The 19,058-nt window shown below is 36.7% G+C and overlaps 1 protein-coding gene across 3 annotated transcripts in view; it reads left to right on the forward strand.

The window, feature by feature from the left end:
• ESCO1 (establishment of sister chromatid cohesion N-acetyltransferase 1) overlaps positions 1-18,742 on the forward strand; it is a 32,918-nt gene extending 14,176 nt beyond the window's left edge. The window contains exons 8-12 of one of the 3 annotated variants that reach the window (XM_074899102.1): positions 5,203-5,334; positions 12,705-12,794; positions 15,271-15,414; positions 16,315-16,502; positions 17,755-18,742. In XM_074899102.1, the coding sequence (XP_074755203.1) occupies positions 5,203-5,334; positions 12,705-12,794; positions 15,271-15,414; positions 16,315-16,502; positions 17,755-17,902 (702 nt within the window). In that variant the 3' untranslated portion in view covers positions 17,903-18,742. Of the gene's footprint in view, positions 1-5,202; positions 5,335-11,987; positions 12,111-12,704; positions 12,795-15,270; positions 15,415-16,314; positions 16,503-17,754 lie in introns of those variants that run through there. The other 2 variants (XR_012633121.1, XM_074899103.1) reach the window with 2 other exon arrangements.
• The last annotated feature ends 316 nt before the right edge of the window (positions 18,743-19,058 follow it).

Genomic DNA, 19,058 nt, shown 5'->3' on the forward strand with positions numbered 1-19,058 from the left:
GAATGGCTTTTGGGTGGTGTTTTGTTGTTCACATTAGTTATATACTGCCTCTTTTCTTTCCTGTAATCCCAGTAAAAACAAGACAGTGGTTACAGCGTAAGTGACTGTGGAGGGAGTTTGCTAGTTGGGAGCAGTCACTGTTCCTTTCTTCCCACACAAACCTTACCCTTTGGGCCAGCTCTGCTCTTAGGGGGGCAGTAATGCCCATCCTTTCTTATTATCACTCCTTCCCATTTCTGCTTCACTGCAGCAACTGTCTAGCAAATTCAGGTGGCTTGTGTTTTGGTGTCCTTTGTCCTGAAGGTAACAATGTTTTGTGAGGTTAGCTAGGGACCTGACACAGGAATTCAGGCACCAAGGGTACTAACATTGTGTTGTGGGGTAACCCTGGCAGGCAGCTAAGCACCGTGCAGCTGTTCACTCGCTCCTCCAGAGTAAGATGGGGTAGAAAACTCATGGGTTAAGAACAGTTTAATAGGTAAAGCAAAAGCCACACATGCAAAAGCAGAAAAGCAAAATAAGGAATTTATTCACTGCTTCCCATTGGCAGGCAGGTGTTCAGTCATCTCCGGGAAAGCAGGGCTCCATCATGTGTAACGGTGACTTGGGAAGACAAATGCTGTAACTCCAAACATCTTCCCCTTCCTCCCTCTTTTCCCCAGCCTTTATTGCTCAGAGTGATGCCATATAGTATGGGATACCCCTCTGGTCAGCTGGGGTCAGCTGTCACAGCTGTGCCCCTTCCCAGCTTCTTGTGCACCCTCAGCCTCCTTGCTGGTGGGGCAGCAGGAGAAAGAGAAAAGGCCTTGATGGTATGTAAGCACTGTCCTGCAACAGCTGAAGCATCCCTGTGTTATGAAGGCAGCTTTGGTCACAGATCCAAATCATAGCACTGTAGCAGCTGCTGTGAAGGAAATTAACCTTATCCCAGCCCAAATGAGTACACAGTGGAACACTCACTCCCTGTAATACTCTTGAATAATGTTTTTATATGTGTTGAGAATGGATTGTCAGTTGTAAATACTGTGCAGATTTGGTTTTTAATTTTGTATTTTTATCATATTGCTTTAGCTAGTGACCAGTAAGGATATAATTTCACGATGGATAATGACCCTCTGTTTTCATTTTTCAAATATCTTAAATAAAATCAGATACATCACAGTTCTGAAGGTTTCAGGCTGATTTATATCCTTTGGCTAAAACAGCTTTTCAGAAGGATAGGTACTTGTGGGGGTTTTTTGTTGTTGTTTGGGTTTTTTTGTTAAATTCCACAGTCTTCATTTTGAAGTTAAAGTTGTTTCTGAGTTGGGTCATGTCTTCTGATCCTCTTGGTCAGCTAGGGGGTCTACCCATCAGCCTGAGTCTTAAATGTATTATTCGTTGAAATAGCATTCTTTGACCTTTTTGTTTTCTGTGGAGAGCCCAAAAATCTTTGTGTTGTTCCTTCCTGCTCTTGTATTTCCTTTCCAGCCTGCCTGTTTCTATGGCTGGGTTTTATTCTTTGTTCTGTGAAAAGACTAGAGGAAAAAATAATCTTCCTCTAGCTAACACTAGGTAATCAAGAAGGAGGTGACCTAATCTGTGCCTGAAGAGAGAGAAAAGAGAAAAGAAAAAAAAAAAAAAAAAAAAAAGGGCCCCTTTTCATCTCCTACAGAGGCACCAAATGCCTTTTTTGCTTGCAGGGCTCCTTATTCCACATATGGAGGATCAGCAGACATGCACCTTCTCAAAGAAGATATTGGTAAGACTTTTCTTTCTGTCTAACACAGAATTAAGAAACCCTTTGGAGATAAAGGCAACGTTGTTGCAATGTGCAATTATAGTTAGCCTTAAAACAGCAGATACCATGTATCCTGTGCTTATATTAATGAGGATTGCCTGAGATGTCGGGAATGCTTAATTGCCATCGACATGTGCAGAATTTACTTAGGAAGTAAAAGTATCCTTGCTCTTTATTGTTACTGATTAGAAAATTGAGTTTTAAATAGAGTAACACATTCTTCTGCCTGAGACCCCACATTTTCTTAAATATTGCTCTGAAAAACATTTGTCTAAGTTCTGAGAGTCAAACCTCTTACATCTTTTTCTGGTTGCGACAAGTCGACAGTCTGTTCTCCAGTACCCAGTATCTGTTTGGTTTGGAGATTTATTTTTTTTTCCCTAAATCCCAGTTTTAAGTTTTTACTTACTCTTATACACGGTACCTAAGATGTTCTTGGGTTGTTTGGGGTTTGTTTTTTGTTTTTTTGTTCCTCCCTCCCCATTAAGGACTGGCAACCTTTAGTGCAGTATTATTGTTTCAGAGTACTTTTTCCCCTCTTCATGCATGCCCTTTCCAGTTTTGCTTATGAAATGACATCAGGTTAAAAATAGTCAGATTCTGTAGATGTTTCGTTAAAGTACAAAAATGCATTCTTCATAATTCCTGACTATATTTTGCATGTCCTGGTTTTTGTTGTTGTAGTCTGCAAGCATTATGTCCTGTGGTGTGTCTTTGAAATAGTACTTAAGTTACACAAAAAGGCTGTCGTCTTTACTACCCTCAGGGTACTGTGAAGTATTTGCTAAAAAGTATAGTCAGCATTTGTTAGGGCTACAGAGTTCAAAAGATTGCTTTAGATACTACAATGTGTTTTTTCCAGTAATTCACATAACAGGTTTTCAGTATTAATGTCTGTGCGTAGCCCATTGATACAGCTGAATGCATGTCAAAATAGTAGTATCAGTGAAATCCTTAGAAAACAAATACCAGACAAAAAATTTCCTCCAAACCCGAAACTCACTAATACCAGCAACATCCAATAAAGTTTGACTGTAAAATACGACAGTACTATTCCAAGGAAGTAATCTGTTCCTGGAGACTTGCAAAACAGAACATGTATTTACAAGGCGAGGTGGGGTGAGCTAAGGAGACTTTTGGTGATATCCTTGCCCCAGATTTTTTGATGATTTTTCCCACATAGCTAGGCGTTTTTTTTGGCTTGAGATCTTTGGTAGTAAACTAATAGATGCTTTAGCTTAAATACCTTTAGCTCCTTGGTCATTTGAACAGAAGTTGTTTCATAAAACTTACAGCAGTACTGTTATGTGCCATGTATTTTAAGACTTGCTTTATCTGGTTAATTTATTAAGTGACATGTCTTATTTTTTTTGAAGTACATTCCAAGCATCAAAGTAGACTGCCTCTTCACTTATCCTACCCTAGATATAGGGGATATCTTCTCCATCTTCAAGATAATAACTAAGTGCGGATTTTCAATTGGTTCATCTTAAGATAATCGCCATATATCATCCTTCCTACTGAACTGTCTTTTTTCATCTTTCATGTATAAACCCTTGAAATGCAGTATATTTTGGTAGCCAGATGGGTACTTTGTTTTGAACTATATTGCTGCTTTAAAGGAAGTCTGCAGGTAAAATAAAATGTGTTGGATTCAATTTTTACAGCTTTAGAAACCTGATGTTATTCTGACTTGGCAAATCTAACTTCAGAGCTCATCTTTCCTTTTTCCTTCAGAAAAACTAATGTCCTCCAGTTTCTCCTTCTGTATACAGTAGGAATGTATAAATTGATTTACTGTTAAAGCAGTGACTTCTCAAGATTCAGCTTCTTTCTTTTGGCTGAGTTCCATATATGTGCTCTTAAAGAGAAGTTCAACTCTGGAGTTTGCTTAGCCAGTTGTACTTTTAGTGCCTTCTTGGAAAGAAACTGATACCTACATTTTAGATTTCATTAATGGCTGCTTGAAGTAAGTTGATGTTTTGTGGAGAACTGAGCTGTCATCTAGCTCTTAGATGTACTTAAACATATCTCTTTGAAAATTGAAGGAACACAATGTTATTCGTAAACCCTTTTGCTGTGTTGCAAAATGCTTTCTTCTGTAAAGCAGGCTTTTTTACTATGAATATTTGCAGCTCTTAGAAAACAAAATAAGTTCAGGTGATCTGTTTTCTTGCAAACTGTGCATTTTCAATTTGTGCACACAGGTCAATTTCCTTTTAAAAAACACCCTCAAGTATTCTTTTGCTTATATAGTATCCTATTTTAGAGTATAAAATAACTTTATGTTTCTCTATTACTTGTGATATATATTAAAATAGATTAAAAGTGACATTTATTGCTGCTTACATAAACTCAATTTCCAAATGTAGTTAAAGAAAAAGAATTATTTGCACATTAAGCCATAACTTAAAATGTGCCTTTTTGGCTAGAGACTTCAATCTAACTGGTATTCTTTTGCTCTTTGCAAAAGGCACTCCCTGCATCTGACACTTCACTCTTTATTAGGCACTGACTCCTTAATCTGAGCATACTTTCAAATTAATAACACTGTTTAATGAATAAATAGCAAAGCAGTAGTGCCCTTAATTTGGTAATGGTTGGTTATAGAGTAGGAGGATAAAGGGTTAGGAGTGAAATGGTATCATCTTCCATTTGTAGTGTAGCTGCTATCCAGTGTCTGAAAAATAAAAGTTATCAACTCTGTGCAATTAAGATAGCATCTCAAACATCATCGTTAGCTGTTTCCAATTAAGAGTCCTGACAGTATATGAGTCTTTTAATCAATGGAGAGAGGGATAAAACCCCGTAGTACTGTTTGATTGCGTTGAAATAATTGATTTTTGTACAAACCTAAAAGGTAGTGATCAGCTGTTGCAGATGTATTGCTGATCTTAACAATTATTTCCATAACTTTTGGGTTTTTATAGCATCCTTCCAAACATTCAGGCAAATGGCTCACCTTTGGCCCACCTCAAAGCAACTCACAGCCAAAAGACAGGCAGCAGCAGAACTATAGGGAAAAGCAAATAGTGTGGGGTTAGATGTGGGAATTTTCTTTGTGGAATATTATTATATTTACTGTAAATAGGGTAATGGAGAAAGAATTCTCTGTTCTTTGTATTTCATAAAATAAAAGAGAAGTGATTTGTTCAAGACTAATGGGGGTAGAGCTAATTTTAATGTTAGGTAGAATTTGCTCTGTGCCTTTTGAGTCTGTGTGGGGTTTTGAAAGATGGAATTCTAAATTCTGTACTTGTTCTTTCTCCTGTTTTTACTCCATTTTAGTCTTTGTGTTGAGTTTCCAGAAGATAAGTTATAAAAGGCATGTCTGAAGCTCTGTTGAACTGCATTTACTGTGCTTGCTATTGACAAATACCTTTTATTTCCTTTTTTTTTTTTTTTTTTTTTTTTTTAAATAGGATGCAGGACAGAAGAGATTTGGTGCTATTTCCTGTAATATTTGTGGAATGCTTTACACTGCGTCAAATCCAGAGGATGAAACCCAACATCTGCTATTTCATAACCAGTTCATAAGTGCTGTAAAATATGTGGTAAGAAAACATTGTCTTTGTAAAGGCATAAGTATTATTTCTTATTTGCTGTCTACTAGTTACAATTCACATTACATTAAATCGTGTTTTAATAGCTTAGTATCACGGTAGACCATTAATAATCCACTTTGGGAAATAAACATTTTTAAGACCCATGACAGACAGGTTATATGTAATGTATGAAAATATTTAGTGGGATAGTGGCGTATTATTGCCATTGTATTCCTTCTGTTACAGTTCTCTGTGGGGGTGAGGGTGGTGATAGGAAAACAAAGGAATGTCACTGTTCTGAAAGTGCTAAATACAGGTTTCAGTACAACTGGTGTTTGTAATGGTTGGCGTAATAGTCAGATAAAGAGCTGATTGTACTGTTTTTGTAATTGTGTAATCTTAGATGACTAAATTACTTTTTCTTAATTATGTGTACTTTGAAGAGAGGCTGCCTAGGAATCCTGGCTGATATAACTTAATAGTATATTGAAACTTTATGAAATTTATAGTGTGATTGTAATCTTTAAAGTCCAAAGTATTATTCCATAACTTCATTATATGTGCTGTATCTGAGTATATCTCTCATATTAAAGCTCAGACTTGAAAAATTTTGTACAACTTAATATTGTAAAATCAGCTACTTCACACTAGCTGATATTACAAGACTTACAGGAAATAACTGTTCACATGTCTGAAATCCAGAACAGAATCCACAAAGTCTATTTTCTTTATCACACATGTTACCTTCAGTACTCTACACTCGAGTAGATAAGACCTCCAGGATAACTGAACTGAGGCCACCAATTCATTTCATGTAGGTACCAAACAGCTGTTGGGCTACTCTTAAAACTCAAGCTCAATTTTATCTGTTTACAGATATAAAGATGTATCTTCATAGCTAAAGTGTTTGAAACTATCTGGTAAATAGTTCTGGTATTTGTTCTGATCTTGGTTAGTTTTTGCTGAATAGTCCAGACATCTTGAAAGATCTCTTCTGACACACACTAGCTACATTCTGGGCTGAGACGGGACAGAAAGCGTGATGGAATGCAGTACATTGTAATGGCAGCATATAATACATTTCCCCATTTATTGCTGTTTGTCCTTCCCTTCCTTCCCAAGTACTTTCAGATTTTGAATGTTACCAAAGATGTAAACATAATTTACAGAAGATGGTGTTAGTTCTTCTGGACAGAAGCTGGCAGATGAGTTCAGTAGTTACTTAAAGCTGCTATGTTCACATGGGTAGGAAGCTGTACTGAAGTTTGAGTATTTTGGAAGTTGAAAGCTGAAATTTCTCACTTGTATTTGTGTCTAGAGTAACAACATGATTAATGTAAAAGTGAAAGAACAAACTGCCTTAAACCACTTGTGAATAACTGTATGAAGTTAGGTATGCTTTTAATTTGAGATAAACTTTCCTTATTGTTTTCTCAGTTGCTAGGCATCTTTTTAAAACTTCACACAATGTGTACTCAAGCAAATTATTTGTATTGTCAGTTTAGTGAGTAAACAGTTCTATCTCTGAAATCTTTTAAGACTCATTGTGTTTTGTGATGTTGTGGATGGCTATAGACCGAACAATTATTTTTTTTCTCATAACAATTTGATTGACAGTCTGTTTTCTGCATGGGTGGGTAACTTTTGCCATGCTAAATAGATAAGTCTTTAACACTAGTCATTTGACCCATAGTCAGTGGTTCTTGGTTGATTGTATTGTGGTGATGTCAGTGACAGAAATATCCTCACCTCCTCTTAGAAAATAATTTGAATTTTAGATAAGCCTTCTTGCCAGTGAACTAGAACACCAAGTCTCTACTTGTTAATTCTTAGTCATCCAGAAATACTAGAAGAAGAATGATTGCTAGTTACCCTAGGTTTGCTAGGAGGTTTCTAGTGGGGATTGCTGGGAAGATGGCTCAAAGGTGTGATATGCTTGGTTTCTAGATATTTGTATGTAGTTACTGTGTTTAAATTGTAACTGCCTTCCCTTCCCTGACAGAAAGTGTTAACTGTACAGTAGCATCATGGGATTAAAAAAAATTTCACTAGAGAAAATATTGGTAAATTCTTGGTTAGACTTTCTGATCCAGGAACATCTGGTCTTGGTGACCTTGGTATATTACTTTATTAACTCTCCAGATACCCTTTTTATGTAGCTAATACAGTTGGCATTATTGTTGATTTGGAGGCCATTCTAAAGTGTCTTAGAAGCATTTTTCATTCTTTTGTCATTCATATTCTTCATGCCATATGATGCAGTCCCAATCTGACTTGAGAAGACTTTTCTCAGTTTTTCCTCCCTTCTAAGTGTCTCGTGTGACATGCCAGTAGTTCTGTTGATGATTCATTTCACAGAATCACAAAAAGAAGGCCTATATACATTACCTTGCTAGAGCTTCTTGCTGTGAACTGTGAAAATGGACTTTATTGTTAGTGTCTTGCCCACCTGCATGCACCTGCTTTGTGGGTTTTTTAAAAGTACTGAATAGTTAGAAGATAGTTTGCATGTAAATAATAAATGATTTACTGTCTTTAACAAAATATATATTTTTTTAAGGCCTATCTTGTTTCTTTTAGTAAACATTTCTGTCTAGGTGTCTAGAAATTCTGTGGTGCTCCCAGAAGTAGGAGTAGCTAACAGGGAGATGGTATTGGGATACTTGTTTTGCCGTGGATGGCTTAGAGACAATAAGGAAATTGTAGGGCTTGTGTGGACAGATAAAGTTTGGCAAGTTTAATGACATTTTCTAGATTTGGGAAAGAAGATTAGCAAGGACTCATACGGGATTTCTGAAGGGTGCCATTTGCTATTAATAGAAGTGTGCAAGTTGACTAAGCAAGAAGGTAAAGTGATCAAGGATAGTACTGGAGCACAAATAGATTAGTGCGGAAATGACCCCTAGTGCAGACAAATGTAGGAATCTGTCTCACTATCCTTCTGGTTTCAGACATTTGAAAGTCTCCAGAAAAATATATGCCATTATAGCATGTGCATGCATTGAGTGATGACATACACATGAAGTGGCAACTCCAGTGGGATGGATAACTTTGTGGGACGGATATGTGGTTTAGTTTTGTAAAATCCTCTAGCTGTAATACCACGCAGTATCAGTTGTGTATCCTCACTGTGATACCACATAATACCAACTTAGTATTTCTGCAAAATATTTTTAAGAGCAAGACATTATTTTTAATGATGTTTTTAAGTTGCAAAGCCAAAAACTTAAGTTAGGAAATGCCTGTGGATTCAGGTGCATGATGTGAGTGTAGTTAATGTGTTCATATTTCAAGCTCATCCTCTTAGTTAAGAATATCTTGAGCTGAAGAAAGTGGAAGAAGCTGTTACTTGAGCTAATGTCTAATCTGATAAGTTTTAAATAGCTGTTCTGCTGTAACTGCACCCAAGCCCATCTGTGAGGTTCTTATGATTTTCAGATTTTTTTAAAAAAAGGCAACATTTGAATTCTTGGGACCTAAGGTTAATAGAATATTGGGATTGATGATGATGATGAACTTCATATGACCTTAGAAAGATTTCATACTTGTCTTGATTTACATTAATTCCAAAGCGATACGTCTCTACTGTATAAAACTTAGTATTTCAAATAAAGCTCTTACCATTAGCTATCTTCTGTGAGAATTTTAGTTTTAAGAGAGGGTAGTATTTAGTAGTTACCTCCAAGGATCGTAATGTGTTCTCCAGTCAAAAACCTCATTCTCCACATTGCATTCATAGGAAGGAGGCAGAATATCTGTAATTTGATGGAGGAGTCAGGAAGAAGGATGCAGTAGACCCATGTCTCTCCTACAAATTATCAAAGATTAAAATGCACAAAATTTCTTATTAAACTTGATTACTAGAGGAAAAATTCATAAATGCTTTTCTTAGTGAAGACTGAGAATTATGCAGTATTAACCACATTTTTCTCACTGCCTCAATGTTTTTGAGGAAAAATGGTGTAAGAAAAAAACACCACTGATTTTAATGTATTTGTATTCATTTGAGAGAGTACAGACAAGTCAGAACTGATGTATATAGAAAGATACCAGGTTTGCTATCCCATTTCCTACTCTTGCATAAGAGTTTTTAAAGCATGAGGACATGCATGGGAAGCAGTCTATTGTGTCTTCTAACTTAAGCTTTATGATTTTAAAGACAAATTGTATCAGAGATAAGCAGAACACAGTTCATGTGAAATTGAGTGCTGAACATTTCAGTTATGGTGCTGTTAATGTTGGAGCCATCTTTAAAACTGTATTCTACATCAGTCATTATATACATATATAATATCCAGGGAAGGCAATGCACTACACGGTGTAGTGGTAATTACTGTCTGTACCTATTTCATGATGTGGTAGCACCTGCTTCTCTGTATTGCCCTTTTTTGAATTATTTCTTTCTTTTGTATTTCAGTTGCCATTACACCTTAAAAACAAGCAGTTGTTTGAATTGTGAGGAAAAGTTTAAGGTTGATTAAAAACCAGTTAACTGTGCATTGCGGAGCTGCCTTATGTTTTCAAATGAATACAAACACCTGTAGGATAAATAGTTGTAACATGGAGAGGAGGAGTGTATTGCAACAGTTGGTACAGCACCAGTCTGCCCAGCTGTGGCAGTTAGGTTATATGTGCCTTGCTACTGCTGGCTATAGGTAGTCTGTTGTTGAACATAGACTTCCAATTTCAGGGAGGAGTGGTGTGTATCATGATATTGTTCTACTCCAGGCCTTGCAGAACATGTATCCTGGTGGGAACAGTAGCTTTCCTTTTAGCTTTGGTCATCACAAGCAATTCATATCAATGCTTGGACATCTGGTTCAACAGTAAATAAGTCTTAATGCCCTACAGTAGTGTCAATTAGAAGGAAAGGAAAAGCAATTTTTCTGACATTGCAGTAGAATATTATATATTGCAGACATAATGCTTTTGTTTCTTACTATAGTAAGGTGTTCTTGCCATCTGCCTGAGTGAAAGAGTTTAGTTCTCAGTGGTTGAAATACCTTGCAGACTTGTATTTTGGTTTAATAGTGTTAAAATAGTGGGCTTTTGTTTTTTTTAAAAAAAAGAAAAGGTTAATAGGTGTGTTGTGATCTGAAGATTATTTCTCTCATGCAAGATACTGGTACTAAAGCATATTTTGTGTACTGTAGACCTCTAATAGGATCAGTCCCAGCTGAAGCTAGAGCACATTTTCCTTAATGGCTTTAATGTTAGAATATGACAGAACTGTGACCAATCTTGTGCATTACTTCAGTTTTTCTGGTTTAAGGAAGCACAGTTCACTGCTCACTAAGACTGAACAATAAGGATACTGAAGATGCAGATACTTACATGAAATGTTAGTGGTTTATTTTGGAATCATCAGTAACAAAGGAATATGACTTTAAATTGCCTTCACTAAAACTCTTGGATGAGCTTACGGTTTGCAGAAACTTTTTGGAAAGCTTAATCTAAAAGATACATTTCTGAATAAATTCCAAAATACTTCAAATTAGAATCTACTCCTGTGAATATGATCAGTCATCATGTACTAATCACTGACAAAAATGAACAGGTGGGCAATAGTGAAAATAATGAGTTCTAAGTAGTAGAGAGTTAATTATTGCATTTTTATAGAATTATTTTTAGACTCCTGCTAATACACTGTTCCTTAAAACTATAACAGGAGTATGATGTTCAGAAATGTTTTCTTCTATTGGATTTAATTTTGTTAGAAATACCTGGCTACAACGTTAACAGGATACCCTGACCTAAAACGCAGGGTTGAATTTTCTGCAGTAGGCCTGCAACATTCTGGATGCTGTAATGGTAGGATTATCAAACACATTGCATTGATCTGCTGAGTGGTAGTGGCAGTTGGTTTAAAATAGGCTATAGAAAGTTTTTGCAGGGCAAACAGGTAGCCCAAAGGCAGCAAAAGACAAAAAATTGAGAGAGGATGGTATTTGAGGTTGGAGAGTAGAATCCTTGCCTGAATCTTTTGATACCTTTTCTAACAGTCTCAAAAAGCATGTCACAATTCCACAAGCTGCACTTTTCTGCTTACCTGAATATTGTGACATGGATGTTTACTGCCCTTTGTGTTCAGACCATAATGTATATAAATTCAGATAGGATCTTCATTTGTGCTGTTGTTGAGCGCTCTAAAAAGCAGGAAAGATTAAAATGGTGTCTGTGTTGCAACCATTGCCATGCTGGGTGATAAACTTGTACTTAAATAGATCCAGGGCTACCAGCAAGTAGATACATTTCTAAAATTATTCTCTTCATGTCTTGTTTGGGGTAAGGGAGTAAAATCAGCATGATTAAAATGAGATGGAGATCAAGTATTATAACAGTTAAGTTTGTCTTTTTTTTTTTTGTGGTAGCATATATGGCATTCATTCAGTGCCAAATTCCATTGCTTGGTCTTTAGTTGAACGTTGTTTTACGGGAAGGTACAGATTTCAATGAGAATTATTCCATCAGTATTGTTTCTTCAAAGGCTTTTTTATTTAAAGTTGCTTTGAGTAAGACTTGTAGATCAGCCTTTTTAGTGGCTGAAGTTACTTCTGCATTCAGTATTTTTAGGTCCCGTCAAAGCAACTTGAGTTCTAATATCTACCAGTCCCATCTTACTAGATTTAAGTGGCTTTTTTGTTTTGTTTTTTTCCATGCAGGTACTGCTCATTATTCACCACGAGTGTGGATCTGAAGAAGAGTTAATTACCTCTATTTTTTTGAGTATGTTTATACTTCAGATACACACAACGTAGCCTCCTTCCCCATTAGATTCTTAGAAGGTAGTTATAAATTTTTTTCTAGTATCCTTCTTGTGGCTTTAACAGTTATGATCAGTAACAAAATAAACTATTCCTTACATTTTGGGCAACTGCATGCCAATCAGTTCACTTAGAACCTCCTGGAGGTCTTTCGCATGCCAAACTTTAAAACTGAGTGTGTATTTGTGGAGGTAACTATGTTAAAAAGAAATCTTTTATTAAAACTTAGGGTTTTTCCCATTCACTGGACTTCGGAAAATAAGTATTACAAAGGTTTGGAAATCAGTTATGTGAGCCGAGTTTGCTACTTCTATTTTAAAATTCAGTTTGTGCTGCAGTCCTGGGGGAAAAAAATCTACTTGGGAAATAAGACGTGTTCACAAATTGTTTCTAGATATAATTAGGCTATTGTATAAATTATTGTATAAGTAAGATCATATTATTATCTGTTGTGCTCATTTTTAAAAGCTAGCTGAAGTTTCCTTCTCTAGCAAAGCAACTGCTAAATAGTGTAAAGTCTCTGCATAAATTCAGTGTCTAGAACAATAATATGCAATTTCTGTTTGTAAAAGTATGTCTTGTGTATGGTTTAGATAAGTGTTTTGTTTTATTTAGGGTTGGAAAAAGGAGAGAATTTTGGCTGAATATCCCGATGGAAAGATAATAATGGTTCTTCCTGATGACCCAAAGTATGCCCTTAAAAAGGTATGGTGAAAAGGACTGGACCTTGTTTAATGTTTTCATATAAGTAATGAGAACGTCTATATTAAAATTTTTGTGATACATATGTGAGCAGATGAAGCTGGACTCAAAGCTGCTGTGGTTCTGGAGCTTTTTCCACAAATGAGTCAGACATCTCACTCTTATGCACTGCTGTTTCCTTCATAGAGAGGTTGGGTCTGAGCAGGAGTGGAAGGCAGGGGTGGGAACAGCATTGGCCAACTGATTTTTAAAAAAATGTTTTTAATATACTTGCTGAATGCCAGATATTTTATGTAATACAGACTTCCTACTATATTTAAACAAACTGAAATGTATTGACCTTATTACACAGTACAAATATAGCACCATTCTCTAAATGATTTTTGGATAAAAACAGATTTAGGTGGAAAGTGGCCTTAGTCATCTAGTTCATTCCATGTCCAAAGCAGGAGCAGCTCTGGTTATGATGCATCTGACAGCTTTCTAAAGCTTCTAACACTGGAGGTTTTTCTGACCTCTCCAGACTCTGTTACAGTGCTTCACTCCCTGTAACATTAGGAAATTTTCCCTAAACGTCCAACAGAATACGGCAATTTAAGCTCCTTAGTGCAAATCATACTGCCATAACTGTAGAAACCATACTACTTTTCCTTTTTGCAAGAGCTTTTTTGTGCCTGAGCAAACTCTCGATTGTTTTCACCTTAAGGAGATTCATGGGATGTGCTGGTTTTTAGTTTATACTCCTAAATAATGTTTTATAGCTCTCTGATCATTTTTGTACTCTCCTCTAGATTATTTCCATTTGTGCCATGTCTCATGTCTTTTTCTGAAACTCTAAAACTGGGCATGGAATACTAGTGGAGACTTAGACCAGCAGGGTACTTTGGTGTCTTGCTGGCTAGCCTGTGTTTATACCTCTTTAATATGACATTACATTTGCTTTTTTCAGTAGCATGGCATGGATTCTGTTTAGCTGGGGATTTGCTGTGACTAATAGGTACACTTTTTACAGTACCACTATCACAGGATCACAGAATAACTGAGGTTGGAAGGGACCTCTGGAGGCTGAATTGATGCACAAGACAGCTCTTTCTGATGGCGTGACTGTAGTGGGTTTTCTTTAGACTAACATAGAATTTTTTAAGTTATTGAACTGAAAAGAAACCACAAATGTTCTTTTTGCAATATTTAATGCAGATAAGTTTATTAAGTTTTGTTTCTCTGGTGGTATTACCTTAATTTTAGTACATTCATTGCACATTAATTTTTTACTAAAATGGCTGAAGAAAAAATTACATAAAATACCTAAGTGGGGCAGAGGAGAGGAAGTTTGTAGCAAATGAAATCACTTAGGATAGAGTTCTCTGTAGAACTATTATAGATAGAACTATATATAGTTATAGTTCTATCTATAGAACTATAACTATATATAGTTATAGTTCTAACTACTATAGATAGAACTATACTATCCATTAGTATGGTTAAAGTTGAGAGAATCTACAGCTGTCACCACTGTGGATGACTGGCTTCAAGAATGGTTACTTAGTGTTTCAAATTGGGTCTTGTCATGAAAAGGCTGGTACCTGAAGATTACATGAGAAAGTAGAGAGTGACTGATACCATGCCTTTTAAGTGTTACTTTAAAAGAGTTTTTTAACACTATTTTCATTTGATCAGTACTAACTTCATATATTCATAGCATCAGTAATTCTAGTTTTGCTTTACTAATGTAACTGCAGCAGGCATTAAAGAAGCTTATGGCCACCTTATTTCTGTCTCATACGAGATGATAGAGGGGTGATAGAGGCTGTTTCAGTGCCGGGGTGTAGGTGCAAGAAGCCCCCAGTAAAATCTCAGCTCATGCACAAGCTTTTGTTCACATTCATGCTGGATCTTATATATTTCACCTAAACTTACTAATATTAAACAAAATTTTATTTTTACTTTCAGTTACACTTTGCAAAGCTAATGGAAGAGGAGAAAGCTTGAGAAAAGAGATGACAGTTATTCATTCCTTTGCAACAAATGCGTACATTTTCTAGCTGTCTTGGCACTGTGCTTGCTGTCATCTGCTCAAAACCCTTAATGGATTAGTTCTTTCAAGATTTTAAAAATAACAGACAGAAAACCTTCAGTTAAGCCAGTCTAACTTCTGGCACAGAGCTCATTTACTTTTAGAATATCAGAGTCCACACTTTGATTATCTGTGTTCTCTTTATTAGTCTTTGACTAATTGGAGTTTGGACTTAATGGAAGCAGACTTAGAGATCTCTTCCTGTTTCCAGCCGAGTATGATTTAAGGAACATTTTTGTGGACTGATATATTGCAGGGTACTTAGGATAGTCCTTAACTTTTGAAATAGCTTCCAGTGTTCTAGAAACCTTAGTCCGTTTTTGAAAATCTGTAATTTTTATGTAAGGTTATACAAATGTATGTTTACATGTGTTTCTTATACGGCATTTAAACTTATTTTGACAGGTTGAAGAAATTAGAGAAATGGTAGACAATGACTTGGGATTTCAGCAAGCTCCGCTCATGTGTTATTCTAGAACTAAAACTCTTCTTTTTATTTCTAATGACAAAAAAGTTATCGGCTGTTTAATTGCAGAACATATCCAGTGGGTAAGTGATTGGATTGAGAAAGGCAATCTGTGTCAGTGCTTAGTGACTGTGTTCTTCAGACATTCTGAAACTACAGAATTACCTAGGAGTTTAAGTCTAGCATTTAGCAAATAAGTATTCCGGTATGCCTTTTCCAGAGAGGAGGAGACTTCTGGTTGTAGACCATTCTGAACTGTAGCTGTTCATTTTTGTATAGTTGACACTGAGCTGAGACACACGTATGGCGTCATACTTGGCTCAGATCTGCTCATCTAAGAACTGTCTGCAGCTGAAAGGTGGAATTTTTCTTCCTCTGTTATTCTAGCTCTGGCCCTCCTTCTGCTTGTTGACAAGCAGATTCAACTCCCTGCCTAGCAGAAATGCCATGTGGATGAAAAAGTGGGTACTCTGTAGGATTGAGTTGAAGCACCAAGGGGTCAAACATCTCCATGGTGAACAGAAGCAGAGGGTAGGACTGCAGTGGAGAGCAGGAAAAGAAGTTGTGCTGCTACTTGCAGTACTAAAAACTGATGTCAGAACTTTGTTGCATATTCTGTCTGTTCCCTTGTAAACTGATGTTTTCTACAGTCTGTTGGGAGTAGAAGACAAAAAACAAAACAGTATCAAAGTCAGAGAAATTGCTGCAAACACTTTAATGTCAGTGGTAATAAGAATTGGATTACTTGTTGCTATTATTTTAAATTGGATAAGCTTTAGAGGGTTTTTTGTTTAATCTTTTATCATCTGTTCCAGTTTTGAAACTGTTAAGAGAAATTAAATGAGACACAAATATGCAGTCTTTTTGGTAAAGCATTTTAGCAAATAAGTATATTTCACTGAAAGAAATGGCACAAGAATTATTTTGTTCAGTGATTAGTGATGCTTTTATAAAGTGACAAATACTTTCTACATCACCTGCAGGGCTACAGAGTTATAGAAGAGAAGGTTCCAGAAGTCAGTTCAGAAAACGAGAAAGTCATATTTGAAAGACAGAAAGCATGGTGCTGTTCAACCTCTCCAGAACCTGCTATTTGTGGGATTAGTCGAATATGGGTATTCAGCATGATGCGTCGAAAGAAGATTGCTTCTCGGATGATAGAGTGTCTTAGGTAATATAAAAATAGTTCCCATTACATGTTTTAGACATAACTCAGTCCAAGACATTTATTGCTTTGTGTGTCTCGTGCTTCTAGTTAGATCTGCTCAGCTGCCAGTGAAACTTCAACCAAAATGTCTTTCGTAGAAAAGGTAGTTTGAATGGTGTAGCCAGATAAATCCTGATTTCAAAACGCTGAAGGCATCCTAGCAGACTCCTAAGTCCGTTTTGAGAATGTCTGCCCCATGTCACTGGAGCTTCCACAGCTGACCTGGTGTCCAAAAACCTGATCAGGCAGTGTTAAGAACCTTGCAAAATCACCTTCCTCAATGCACTAAAGAGAAGGGAATAAAGCTGGTAATAATTAAGGATTTTGTTCCTGTTGTCCTTTCCTCAAGATTTAATGGAGATGTCTGTATGACTGAAGTTCTTACTTGCTCTGCAAGTACATGTGAGTTTATTTTAAAGGCATTAAAAAACTCTAATGGGAGTTTCTTTTGTTTCTGAGGATAGACATTACATCCTCCTTCCCTTGATCGAGGTCTTAAAGCCTGAGATCAATTTTGTAAATTTGCTCACATAGTCATCCACAAAAGTACAGTGGTATCCCTAGATTCTCTTCTTTCTTCAAATAAGAATAAAACATACATAAAATATTTTCATTAAGAAGTTAAGCAAATTGAATCTTCCTTTTTGTATAGCTATTACTGAAAGTGTATTACTTACGAATTATGCCTTGAAGTTGTGTTCATAGATGTTCTAAATTAATCCAAGATGTGCTCTCATCCAAATGTCAAATGTTTTTTTTTTTTTAAACCAGGAACTTGATATTTCATCAGGTCCTTTCAGCCCCCTCTGTAAGCACCCTAACTTGTTTGTAGCTTATGTTTTCATTCCGAGTGATTGTAGTCATAGTCCTAGCAGTCTCTTTTCTATGAAGAAATAGTTGGAATGAATTCAAACTTTTTTTAAACTCCGAAATTGAACTTTTGATGCAACTTGCAAGTAATTGCTCTGTACGAACACTTCTTTCTAAAATACCAAAACCTTATAAAAACCCTCGCAGACAAGTGAGCCTCCTTGCCATTTGGAAGGAGGAGATAGCTTATAGAAACAGATATAAATAGAGACATCTTCCCCCTGATAGAAGAGCTTCTTCCTTTTAAATGTCCGTGCCACTTACTTAATGGTTTGTGGCCTAATAGCATAAATATTCTTGTGCTATTCACCAAGGGTAATTTTTTTTTCTCTCCCCTTTTAAACAGGAGCAACTTCATATATGGCTCATACTTAAGTAAAGAAGAAATTGCTTTCTCTGACCCCACTCCAGATGGAAAACTCTTTGCAACGCAGTACTGTGGCACCGGCCAGTTCCTGGTATACAACTTCCTCAATGGACAGCACCAGACTTAACTGCTCTTGAAGGAATTCCCTTTTTATTGGGAGACTTCTGCCAAAACGCACTGAGTGGGTGCAGACCTTCAGCAGAAGCCAGGGCCATTTTTATTACAGTGAACTCAGGACTGGTAACAACCAAAAGGTTGTACTATTTTATTAAAATTGTAAACAATGCAGTAATAGGCTAACTTTGTTTTTTTAAAAGAAAGATATTTTATTAACTTTTACAAAAGTTTGATTGTATTTTATCTAGTTAGTCATGTTTACATGCAGCAGAAACTTGTTCATAGTGGACTGTAAGCTAATGCAAAGACTCTGGTCTCACTGATGAGTACACGCTGAAGTTCTTAACGTGGTGATATACCAGTGCTGCTTGGTACTGTAATGCTGATCTCCTGCCTCCAGCTCAGCGCTTGGGTGAGGCCGTTAACGGTTGCTCGCTTGGCAGAGTTCAAGACTGTGCTCTATTGCATCGAGGCAGGAAGCGTTGGGATGCAGTCATCGTGGGTAACAACCCTCGCAGACTGTACAGGGACCTTCTGGGTGCTCCTGGGTGTAAGGGAGACTGCTGGGTGTGGGCAGCGTCGGAAACTTGTGCTACCCCCCGTCCCTTTCTCTCCCAGGTTAGCTGTAGAGTAAAAGGTGGAATGCAAACCCTGAGGACTGGTGTACTCGTCATTTTTCTTCAAGTACTGTACTGAGTATATACCTTTGTTAGTGGACTTCACTTTGATACTTGTCACTCCTTCATAAATCTCTTCTCTTTTAAAGGGTTTGTATGTTGAAAAACTGCTGTGGCCTTTCTTGATCTGTACATAATGTAGATAGATTAAAAATAAAATACTTGATAGCTTTTTTAAAGTTACTCCGTATTGATACTAAGTGTGAATGAACCTTTGTGTATTTCATACTTTTGTGTGTGAAATATTACCTTTGGCAGCGTGTGTTTTGAAGCAGCCCCTGGAGAACAGTTGCTGCATGCGTTCCGGTTTGGATCAGAATTCCCTTTGTGACAACGTGCATTTGCATCACATCCCGAGGATCTGCATCAACACCATCCCGATACAGACTTTACAGCAAGGTGAGAGGTGATGCCTGCAGCCTTGAATAATAGCTTGAAACCCCAGTATAAGATGGGAAAGATTTGTTTAAATTTAAACTTAAGGTTTGT

Source organism: Athene noctua, chromosome 2, assembly GCF_965140245.1.
Source record: "Athene noctua chromosome 2, bAthNoc1.hap1.1, whole genome shotgun sequence".
Lineage (NCBI taxonomy): Eukaryota > Metazoa > Chordata > Aves > Strigiformes > Strigidae > Athene > Athene noctua.